Below are 12,558 nucleotides of genomic sequence, written 5' to 3'. Positions count from 1 at the left end.
TTGCAAACTTGCGACTAAACTTTATAGGTATACCTTGCAATATCACTACATATTATAAAACAAAGTCGATTTTTCTGTCCCTATGTCCCTATGTACGCTTAAATCTTTGAAACTACGCAACGGATTTTGATGCGGTGATGGGTTTTTAATAGATAGAGTGATTCAAGAGGAAGGTTTTTATGTATAATACATTCATATTATAGTAGAGTAAGGGGTTTAAATAGGGGTTGAAAGGGATATGCTTTAAAAAATAAAAAAGTTGTGCATCGATTAAGCTCAAATATTGACACGATATACAACCAGCTTCAAAGATCTATTGTTTTTATCTACTTTTAACCTTCGGAGGGTAGAAAGGTGTAGCGAGAAAGTGGGAAGGAATTATCGAATATTTACAAATATACCTAAGTGGGGTATCAAGTAAAAGAGCATGACGTGTACATTACAAAACTGTTATCCCACGCAAGGAAATGTGGAGGGAGGGGTGCAAGTGGGGATGTTGCCCAGCAAAGCGGGTAGTTCACAGCTAGTATTACATATATACAGGGTATAATAAAATGTAAATAATTTCGCGTTTTATCTCCTATATTTTGACTTGAATGTACCCATAAATCATATTTTTCCCATTCTCCATAAAGCAACTGGCCCCCTTTTGCTATTGGCTGGCGACGCACTTGTCCAGTGCCCGGACTAATATCCGTCAGTACATTCAAAATTGTGTAAACCATATAGAATTATTTATAATAAATACATAAATAAATAAATATTAATAATATTTAAACCAAACATTTTTTATTTGAAGGCCACCATATTGAAGAACATAATAAACAGAAATTTACATATTTAACTACAAACATTGATCAAGATATCATTCATACCGAAATGGTCACAATACAAATGAAAATGCCGTTAAATAATACAATAATAAAGCTTAACAACACAGAACAACAACAAAAACAACAGGCTATGACGTCAGCGCAACAAGAACAACAACAACAAACTGAACCTTTAACATCATCATCAAAGCTTGCAACAACGAAAAACGAGAATAACATAAACACGCCATCATTATCAACACAAGCACGCATTATATTTAAAAAGTCACATACATGTGGCAGTTTATTTGCCAAGTGTCATTGTGACGATAATGTCGAACATTCTAATTCTAATGAAAATTACACGACGTCAAACGAGAGCAAAGTTCATCTTCTTAATAACAAAGACAACACTAACACGACTAATTATCTTTTTAATTATAATCAACAAACTTCGAATAATAAGAAACATAGTAATAACTTATCGGAGCCTGTCCAATATCCGGTACAGAATACATTCATATCGAATCGTTCGAATTCATTAGACAGTTTTACAATTACACCAACAACACCAACACCAACAATCTGCGATGAAGTGAATAACAATACAATTGAAACACGGAAAAATGAAAAAGAATCATCTTACCCAACATTGGAACATTTTGCGATTGCAAAAATTTGTCAAGATCATCCGGAATTGTGTTTAAAACATCCAGAATTTCCATTCCCAATACCACCGAGTGATAAAAAACTATCGAAATTAGTGAATGAATCAACTACATCAACTGGAGGAGGAACAACACCACCATTAAAAAATATTTCGCGAAGTGATGACGTGAATAAACGTAAAATTATTGAATCACCACCTCCATTAAGTTTGTCACAAATATTTGAGACACGCGATTATGTACCACCATTTCAAGATACATTTCCAAAAATAAATTTACATAGTAAGTCAATAAGTAAGTCAGAAGACGATCCAGCGAATATATATTTTAAAGAGTCTGGTATTATTGGACCAATGGGGAACGGAGCATCAACGGTGATACGTAAAAATTCTAAGAATTTAACGACATCTTCAACCGTTACCACGGATTGTACAGCAATGCCTGTAAATACAATACGGAAAAATTCGAAAATTATGATTGAAAATGTGAAAAAACGTAGTTCGGTTATGTCGGAAGATTATGAATATTTAAAAACAGTTGTACCACATTTACGTAAAGAATTACAAAATTGGGAGGATAAAGCTAAATGTTTGGAAAATGAAATATTTGAAGTAAGAGAAAAGTTACAAAGAAAAGATTCGGAGATTTTGAAACTACAACGTGAAATTCATAAGCTTAAGGTAAGATCACATTTTGTTTTCAGTATTTTTTAGCTAAATAAGCATGTATTAAAATTTTCCATCACTGTTTATTATTCGAGTCTTGCATTAAGTAAACGGACATTTGTCAAAAAAAGAGTGTTGTGGGACACCCGAAAGGAACTATTTTCGGACATTATAAACGCTTCTTTTTTTATTTACAAGATATTTTTCTGAAAATTTAAGGTATTTATTTTAAGTCAAATACATATTTTATTCCTTCAAGAATTTAATTTTAGCTACTTTTAGTTTTTACTGCATCAATTAATTGTAATATTAGTTTAAACAAGTGAAAACAAACAATTGACTGAGTTCATTGTTGAAATACCATGTATATACAGTATTGATTATGCATTCTTTTCTTTTTTACGTCATGTAACTAAAGGAAGATAAACAAACAAACACATACATATACTATAATATAATGTTTCTTAGCTAATTTGTGCCCTCACGGCTAAACAGTGATCAGTTTCAAAGAAAAGTTGTTAATTTTTTTATAAGGAACATTTTTTACATTTAAACTTTTATTGTATCTCTAACGGTTTACAAGATGGGTCCTATGGACCTAAGTCTCAATTGACCCATGTTTCTCTACCAGAGAAAAATATCATTCAATCTTCCGTAACCCCAATCAGATTGAAATAATTTCGAGATGGCTTTTTCAGCATGTATCGTAACATTTGGATAAATTAGTAACGATAGCCTTATAAGCCATTTTGCAACAAATTTCTTCCACCTACTTTCATAAAAATTTGAAAAAAATTTTATGAAGGCTTACATTTACGCCCTTTGGAAGCTTGTATTTCCGCTCCGATTGAAGGTGAGCTGGGTGAAATTTGCAGTAAAATATATAATTCTACTTATCTGTAAATGTATAAATACATTTCTATTTAGTCCATGTTTCGCAATAGAGTGATGTGGAAAAAGCTCCCAAGTATTAATTCAAAACGGCAGAAAGGACGATATTTTAGAATGGTATTCAAATCTCGATGCAGTTAAAAAGGGAAAAAGGCAGATAAAAATCTCGACGCAAGTCAATGTTAAAAAAATGCAATTATTAATCAAATTTTTAAAATATGTTATTATAATTACATTTTAATATTTTAATAATTTTATTTATCAAAAAAAAACTCAATATTAAGCAAAAATTTGGAAAAGTTCCATTAAAAATATTAATATTATCTATAAATATGATTACAAATCGAATATTTATATTATTTTAATTCTTTAAAAAGTTTCCAATTCGATATTTGATTCATTATACTTCATAAAACTGAATAAATAAACAATTATTTTACTTATATAAAAAACAGATCCACCAAATTTTATTTTTCCATTAAAATTATAACGCTTATGCCTGTGTAGGTATCATAACTCACCATCATTGCGTGCCATGTCTGTTCAACAGACGCAGACGTTGGCGATCATGGAATTCCTCTGCTGCCGATCATAGGCCATGTTAAAAAGCTCAACAGCTTTTTACGGAGAAAGGGACGATTAAAAATTTACTGCCTTTCTGGCTCTTGATCTGTTGCCTAATATTTTACCGCTTAGTACTAAATATTCCAAGGACTGCTGTCTTATTACATGACCCATGAATTGCAGTTGCCTTGTTTTTAGAGTCTTTATCAGTTCTCTTTTAGTACCAACTCTATCTAACACCTCCTCGTTTGATATTTTTTCTTTCCAAGAAACATTTAGTGTACGTCTCCAAATCCACATTTCAAAGGCAAGTACGGATGACTCCATTCTTTTAGAAATCGTCCATGCTTCACTGCCATACAACAAAACCGGTCAAATATAGCACTTTAAAAACCGTAATTTTGCTTTTACACTTATATTTTTATTTTGAAATGTATTTTTCTATTCTATTTCTTGGAAAAAGATTTTGGAAAATGATTTTTGAGGGGGGATTAATGGTATTTTCTGATGACGTAAATGTTTTCGTGAGGAAAAAATATTCACTGGTGAAATATGACCTCGAGTTAAGAAGTAAAACAAGTTTTTTTCATGTTAAGGGACGAATTTCTCGATAACGTGACGTGCTGAAGCAATTTTGCAATTAAATTCATATTCAGTACGTCAAAAACTTTTCAAAAAGTAAAGTCATGCTTCTGTGACAAAATTTTTATTGACTAGTGTTACTTATATTTTGTATGGTATTACATTGAGTTATATTATTCTACGGCTTTTTATTAGAAAACTTAATAATAACGAGTGTTAATTCTGTGTTGTAAATTCATTTTTTTAAAGCGTAAATTATGTATTGAACTGTCACCAATTGACAGATCACGTACTTATACGTCATCAACAGAGAGCGCCAAAAGACTGCGTTTACACATCTCAAAATTATTCTGTATTTTAAATATTTTTTTACACTTAAATACAGTATTTATATTTTTTACTTTGTTATAACGGTGTAAACAATGAATTAAAAATATTAAAAAAATACATGAATATTGTCTATTTCACTTGTCATAAACGTTACTCATTATTAAAGTGATACTACGGAACCATTAGAAACCAATGTTTTCTTATATATTCTTATTTGAGTAAAAAAAAGTTTGAAACAAATTTGTCTTATATACATTTTTGTTGACCTCAATAATACTTACTACCTTTTTGTGTATAAATTTAGTTTTTAGCTCATCTTGATATGAGATTTTAAATAACGATAAACTTTATGTACCTCCGTTACTAGCTATGCTATACTTACTTACCAGACGTATTTAAATTTTGAGTAATTAACGTCGACATAATATCTTACAAGTAATAAACGATACTGAAATATTCAGTTAATTAATTACATAACATATTATGGATATGTTTCAAAAAGTTATTTTCTTCCTCAATATTATAAAGGTGATTCACAATTCTTTCACAAACATCAATCAAGATGCCAAAAGATTAAGTATAGAATAATATCAGAATCAGTAACTAGAGTGTGTCGCATTTAACATCAAGACACCCTCATATTTTCGTTATTTCTAGCAATATCGATTTGAAAGCACTTTACAACAACACACAACATACATACTTTGGTCTGCCTCGGTGTATGTGTATCTCAGCATATATTTGACAAAACGGACCATAGTCATATGCTTAAGGTATATGATATTCGCACGATAGGTTGCGTACAACACTTAATTTACAAAGAAACGTAGTGTAGGTTTTTATGGGTTAGTTTTTATAATAAGTAGCCAAATAGAGTTTTAATTATATATATCATTTATTAAGTTTAGTCCCAAGTTTGGAACGCTTAAAAATATTGATCCTACGAAAAAAATTTTGGTATAGGTGTTCATAGAATCACCTACTTAGACCATTTTCGGTTCTCTGTCCGTCTGTCTGTCAACGCAATGACTAAAAACGAAAAGAGATATCAAGATGAAAGTTTTTAGCTCAGGACGTAAAAAGTGAGAGCGAGTTCGTAAATGAGCAATATAGGTCAATTGTCCGTAGGACCCATCTTGTAAACCGTTAGAGATAGAACAAAAGTTCAAATGTAAAAAATGTTCCTTATAAAAAAATAAAAAACTTTTGTTTACCCACGAGGGCGCTAATTAGGTGCAAATTTTATAGTATGTATTAATATGGGAATGTCGGTTGTGTGTGTGTGGCTATTTAAAAGTGGATAAAAAACAAACTAATGCGTAATCAACACTGTCTATACATTGTATTTCAACAATTAACTCAGTCAATTGTTTGTTTTCACTTGTTATTATTATGTTATTCTTAATATTTCAATATCATTATGCTATTGATTATATCTAAAATTTAAGTAAAATTAAAATTTCAAAATTGAAAATGTATAAAAATTTCTAGTAAATTAATATAAATTCATTTTGGCTTTTATTTAAATTTTTCAGCTACCGAAATTGGAAAAGGTAAAATTCTTTTCTGAAACCATTATCAACTTGACTAATTATAATCAGAGTAACAAGTAATAATTATTAATAAATTGTTTTTTTATCTTTACAGAGCGTACTGCAACAAACCACATTAACACAAAACGGTAACGATATTTTAACTAGCCTTCAAGAACGCCATGGCATGGCAAATCGGTTATATAAAACACAACCAGGTGCTGTTTCGGTTCCGAGTAATATATCAACAAGTCTTAAAAAACAAGGTGTGTCAGCTGAATCTAGTGATTCTGCTCAACAGGAAGCATCCGAAATACAAATTACACGTTATGACAAAGATTTTAGGCAAGTTGTATTATAAAGTTTATTTTTTAAGGGGGTTGTTAGCCGTTCATATTAACTAAAAAATATTAGATTACAAGCAAAAATATTTTTTTATATAATTGTTTAAGTCTTTATCTATCGTATAGTAAAGTTTCGATCATATAGTCTAGTCTATCTATTTTGAGCACAATGTTAAATTTTAGTAACCGAGATACAGCAAACCAATACATGTAAAAAGTCGTAAATTTTCCGTAGAATTCAATGCACTATTTTTTTTACACTTTTAAATTACGGGATGACATTCAAAATGGCTGCCAAAGTTGCTCGAAAACAATTTTTTTAGGTTTTTTTAAAAAATACGCTTTGTATAAAAAAAAGTTTCGAACAATAAATGCGTAACTTTTAATTTCGAATCGATCTATCCCAGTTAGATGTCAAAAAATTATAAAATAAAAAATTTATTGAAAAAAAACTGTTAAAAATTGCATTTTTTTAAAACGCCCATATCTCTTTGAAAAAAATATATTTTTAAACGACTCTTAGTGAAATCTTTGTCCTTAATATGCCTAAGAAAATCGTTTTTGCAAATTTGAAAAATATTGAAAAGTTTGGGCAAAAATCGCTTTTATCGACCAAAAGCCATGTTTCTTTAAATTCCAATAGCTCATATACGCGTGCTTTTTTATAAACGTTTCTGTGCTTAAAATTTTCTTTAATAGTTGCCTGAATATGTGCGGATATTGCGCGCTTGATTAATTGATCGATAACATGCGAAATATCGGTCGAAAAATCAGTTGTGAAACATTTTGAAACACTAATTATTTTTTCAATTTTTTATGTAATATAATTGCTTCTAGTTGATATTTTATACTATTAGTGAGGTCTTAGTTATGGATGGAGGTTTTTTTCTTCACAAATTTGTTTGGGCATCTCGTAAAATTTTAATCGCCAATAACTCGGAAAGTATTGACTTTTCGAAATATGTTTCAATGACACTTTTTCTTAGAACTTTTTCCTATATTGATTCCGCATAAACATTACGTTGTCATTTTCTGCATAAACGTTTCCACTCCAGAGAAGTATAAGTAAGCTTTAAACAATGCAGTCGTCAGCTTGTATAAAGAATCATTGACTGTCCTTGGATTCCGAGGTATAAATCTAACGACTCTCCACTAACAACAAATATAATAATTTATTTAATCAGAATGGTAATGGCCTGACCTCTAAAAATCATATTTACTATGTATTGTTTCATTCATAAATTTTTGTTAAGAGGCGTAAAAAGAATTAAAATTTATAATTTATATGAATGAAATGATAATTGAGTTGACAATTATTTTATAAATATAGATCTAAACAACTAATAAAAGACGCAATCATGGATAATGATTTCCTAAAGAAATTAGATGCATGTCAAGTACGTGAACTTGTCGATTCAATGTATCAAAAGGATTATGAAGCTGGTTCATATGTGATACGTGAAGGTGAAGCTGGTGCACATTTGTTTGTATCCGCTAATGGTGAATTTGAAGTGATTAAAGATCATGTTGTACTTGGTAAAATGGGACCGGGCAAAGCATTTGGTGAATTAGCTATTTTATATAATTGTACACGAACAGCATCAATACGAGGTAAAATTATTTATTTTTATTCATTTTTATATAGACAAGTAATTTACGGATTTAACTCAGCGTTTTGTTTATTTCCTTAAGGTAGTACGGGCACCAAGGTGATTTTTGATTTATGATTGAAATTATTTGTACCTTATTTAGAACTTTGATGATGAATTTTGTTATAACTTCATGAATGTAGACCAAAAATTAGAATAAAATTTTTCAATATCTGCCATGGTTTTTGAAATATTGAAAGCTAAATAATTAAATAAAACTTTTATAATTTTCGATGTCTTGAAAATTACTCCAGATATCGAAAAATTTTATTCGTGCTTTTCGTCTTTATATTTTCAAGTTATAACATTCACCACCAAAATTGTAAATATATTTTTTTTTAATTATTACCCTCACTAGTGTGCTCATACATCCTTAATTAGTTGGGCAACGCGGTTTTTTTTTATAATTTATTAATAATCCAATTAATCTACCGAAGCAAATTAAGCAAAGAAATATAGCGTTTTTTGTTTACGTCCAAAAAAGTTGGCTTCCAAAGTAAAAAAAGTAAATGGGAAAGTTCTATCTCTCAAAAAAAACCTATCCATTCACGTCAGATAAGTCTGATTAAGATGCGTAGGTGCCAAGAAAACTTGAAAAAAATGAGCAAAAATAGTTTTTTTTTTTTTTTTTTTTTTTATAACTTTTTTTTCTTTTTCGATTTTAAAGTTGATATGAGTAATAGGTTCACAAACCTTCAGTTTTTTTTTTTAGCAAAAATTTTTGAGAAACACCTTTCGTAAAAACGTAATTTCTTCGTCCAGACTTCTTGAATCATAACAAAGGTTTTTGTTGTTTTCTGATAGCAAATCTATGAAAGCATATCATTCATGTACAGTTTTACTTTAAAACCAATGTTAAATATGCCTACTTTTGAAGTCATTTATATATTAAAATAATCGGGCAACCCCACCCCTAAAATTTTCAGAATTGACTTAGATTTAGTCCAACTTCGTTTTTAAAAAAACCAAGCTTTTTATTCAAAATTGCCTTAGTGACCATACATCCTTAATATACAATACACTGGAATAAACGTTGTTTTTTTTTTACAGTTATTGTCGATTCAAAAGTATGGGTCTTGGACCGGCGAGTATTTCAACAAATTATGATGCGCACAGGATTACAAAGATTACAAGATAACATCAATTTCCTTCGATCAGTGCCTTTATTACGTAACTTAAGCAACGATGTTCTAGCAAAAATAGCTGACGTTTTAGAAGTGGTAAGATTATGAGTTTTTTTTTTAATTTGATTGTGTCAAGCTAATAATGTTTTTTTTTTGGAATTTTCCATTTCTGAAATATAATACTGCGTAAAATGTAGAATTCGAATGGAAGTGATACCCAAGCAGATAAATAAAATTACTTAGACTGTTTGAATCAGGTCCTCAATTTCCCAATCTCTCGTTTTTATTCTTCAAGGCAATAAACGCCAAAAGAATATTTTCTTGTATTTTCTCATATTGCGACTTACCCAATTTTATTTTAAAACTATTTTGAAATACCTTTTCTAGGAATTTTATCCATCTGATGCATATATTATTCGACAAGGCGCTAGCGGTGATACATTTTTCATAATTAGTGGTGGTACAGTTAAAGTAACTCAACGTGCACCAGGTCAAACAGAAGAGGAGGATATTAGAATATTACAACGCGGTGATTATTTTGGTGAACAAGCATTATTAAAAGAAGATTGTCGTACGGCTTCCGTAATTGCACTACATCCTGGTGTTGAATGTCTAACCTTGGACAGAGACTCATTTATTCAATTAATTGGTGATTTAAGTGAATTATTAGAAAAAGATTATGGAGATGAACAAAGAGCAACAACACGACCAAATAGTTCGTTAAATGTGACTGCAGAAATCGGTCAAGGTAAATTTATAACTATTTTTTCTCAAAATTATTTTTACTATGGGTAGAGGTATTGTTAAATCCGAGTTCTAGACCTCGACAAACGAACGAATCATGCAAAAAAAAAAATAAACTCGAAAATTTTGACCGTACCACGTACTTCATTTTTGGCTCCGAAATTATCGGTACTATAAAAAATCGGCTTGATATCAAATTATTGCAAATTTAACCTGCTTTAAAAATAAATACTTGATAGATTGTAAATAAAAAATTTAATTATGGATCTTTAATTCTTTAGAATATGAACACATACAATTGGATGATTTGGACGTAATTGCAACATTAGGAATTGGTGGATTTGGGCGAGTTGAATTGGTACAATATGCGTACGATCGAAATCAAACATTTGCGTTAAAATGTCTTAAAAAACAGCATATTGTTGATACTCACCAACAGGAACATATTTATAGTGAAAAAAATATAATGATGAACTGTAGAAGTCCATTTATTTGCAGGTAAAATTTATTTTAGGTAGGATGTCACACCCCTTGATGTCTCACCCCTACACCAGTAAAATGTAAGGCGATACTGGATACTTAACTCCGGATAGATATTCGATGCGAATTACATAAAAGCCTTACACATATAAATCCGGTAACTACAGTACCGAGAGTTAAAAAAAATTTCTATCTCCTGTCAATTTTCGAAGCCCTACGTCTTTATTTCTGTGCGGTATTTGTGTAATTCGTTTCGAATACTTATGCAGAGTTAATATCCAGCAACGCTGTATATATTTTCTGGTGCAGGAGTGAGACATTCATATTCTCACCTGTATCGCGCAAAACTGTCTCCATGGTGTTTAAACTTACTTTTACATATAGGAGCATCTTTTTCAACATGTTTCTTGGTGGGTCATTTCACCTGAAAAATTTCACCATGGGCTTGTGGTCTATGAGTATATTTGTAAACATACAAAGCTAATTTCTTTCTTTATGTATAACAGGTTATACAAAACTTTTAAGGATAACAAATATGTATACATGCTGTTGGAAGCTTGCCTAGGCGGTGAAGTATGGACAATTTTAAAAGATCGCAGTTACTTCGATGATCATACAACTAGATTTATTACAGCTTGTGTTATTGAAGCATTTGATTATTTACATTCAAAAGGAATTATTTATCGTGATTTGAAACCAGAAAATTTACTGTTAGATAATAAAGGCTACGTAAAATTAGTAAGTGCTTATAATTTTATTAATATTCTGTTATTCCGCTACCATGTATCAAAAAATTATATTCACTTTATTAAGGTACATCGATCGAAGCGTATTTATGGTAATTTGATCTGAAAAGAATTACATAACATTCGGTCGAATCGGTCGAGTTTTTTTTTCTGATCGATATCACGCGAACAAAAATGATATCGACTTCATTAAGGTGTCGTTCGAATAACTATTTATTATGCTGGGAAGTTATTCGTGTGGACCTCAAGGGTCGCACCAGTCCCTACCCACGGCTTGTTTCAACTGTTTCCCCAAAATATTTCATTAAACATCATATTTAAATGTTACAAAAGGCGAGCTATGTCACTTTCATAAAAATAGACTGCAAATTTTCATATTAAAAAAAATTAACCCGTCCTGATTTTCAAAGCGATAGTAGTTTTTAAAGGGTTATATCCAGTTGCGAGCACAAAAAAACTCGAGTTTTTTTTTTGAAAGACCATTTATTTTTAATAAATATTTCTTTAATTTTAAAAACCTCGATTTCAAAAATTGACATGGTACTGCTCCGTAGGCGATCCGTAAGCGATCTCCTGGCGGTCATCCCAAAAAAGTTGTCCGGCGTTGAGCACCATATCTCTGGTTTAGATTAATACAGATATTAATCGATGGAATTGACAAAATTATGATTTTTGACAGAATTGAATTTTTACGGCTTCTAAAAAAATTAAAAAATTCTTAAAAAAATTCTTCAAAAAAATTCCAAATTTAAATTGGTCTAAAATATCGAAATAATTTTCATATATCTTATTCCTTCGATTAATATCTGGGGAAAATATCTAAGAAAGGTTGTGTAAAAATGCGAAACCGGTCGTTCGAGCCGTTTCGAAGGAATCTTGCTCACCGACTTTGAAAACGCTTTTTCGAGAAGGTTGCGTTTAAAATTCCAAAAGACGTTTACGTACTTAGTTAAATTTTTTTTAATGCTTTTATCTTCGTGAATATTTTTTTGATATTGGCAAGAGATACAAGAAAACTGTAGGGAAATTTTATGTAAATGGGAAAAGAAAACTATTATTAGCACAACTTTAATTGAAAAAACTGAGTCTCACTAAATGGATTTTGTTATTCTTGGTATTTTTGATTGAAAAATTTTTAAGACTATTAATTTTCTGAAAAGTTATTATTGAATCTTAGAGTTGTTACTGATAGAAATTATCACAAATTATAAACATTCATTGTTAAAATTTCTTAAAGGTTGATTTTGGTTTTTCGAAAAAAATTGGTTTTGGTAAAAAAACTTGGACTTTCTGTGGTACACCAGAATATGTTGCTCCCGAAACAATATTAAATAAGGGTCATGATAGAGCGGTAGATTATTGGGCATTAGGTATATTAATGCATGAACTATTAACAGGAACGTAAGTTATCATCATTTACATAATTG

At 30.2% G+C, this 12,558-nt stretch overlaps 1 protein-coding gene across 3 annotated transcripts in view; it reads left to right on the top strand.

The window, feature by feature from the left end:
* The window catches only part of LOC123299186 (cGMP-dependent protein kinase, isozyme 1-like), a 36,874-nt gene that overhangs the window by 19,228 nt on the left and 5,088 nt on the right, over nucleotides 1–12,558 (top strand). For all 3 annotated transcript variants that reach the window (XM_044881478.1, XM_044881480.1, XM_044881479.1), the window contains exons 3-10: nucleotides 800–2,160; nucleotides 6,160–6,389; nucleotides 7,719–7,999; nucleotides 9,088–9,257; nucleotides 9,549–9,909; nucleotides 10,187–10,403; nucleotides 10,892–11,123; nucleotides 12,369–12,532. In XM_044881478.1, the coding sequence (XP_044737413.1) occupies nucleotides 800–2,160; nucleotides 6,160–6,389; nucleotides 7,719–7,999; nucleotides 9,088–9,257; nucleotides 9,549–9,909; nucleotides 10,187–10,403; nucleotides 10,892–11,123; nucleotides 12,369–12,532 (3,016 nt within the window). The remainder of the gene's footprint in view (nucleotides 1–799; nucleotides 2,161–6,159; nucleotides 6,390–7,718; nucleotides 8,000–9,087; nucleotides 9,258–9,548; nucleotides 9,910–10,186; nucleotides 10,404–10,891; nucleotides 11,124–12,368; nucleotides 12,533–12,558) is intronic.

The sequence above is a fragment of the Chrysoperla carnea genome, chromosome 4 (genome assembly GCF_905475395.1).
Source record: "Chrysoperla carnea chromosome 4, inChrCarn1.1, whole genome shotgun sequence".
Taxonomy (NCBI): domain Eukaryota; kingdom Metazoa; phylum Arthropoda; class Insecta; order Neuroptera; family Chrysopidae; genus Chrysoperla; species Chrysoperla carnea.
The sequence above is the reverse complement of the archived record's forward strand: the minus strand, read 5'-3'. Positions and strand labels throughout refer to the sequence as shown.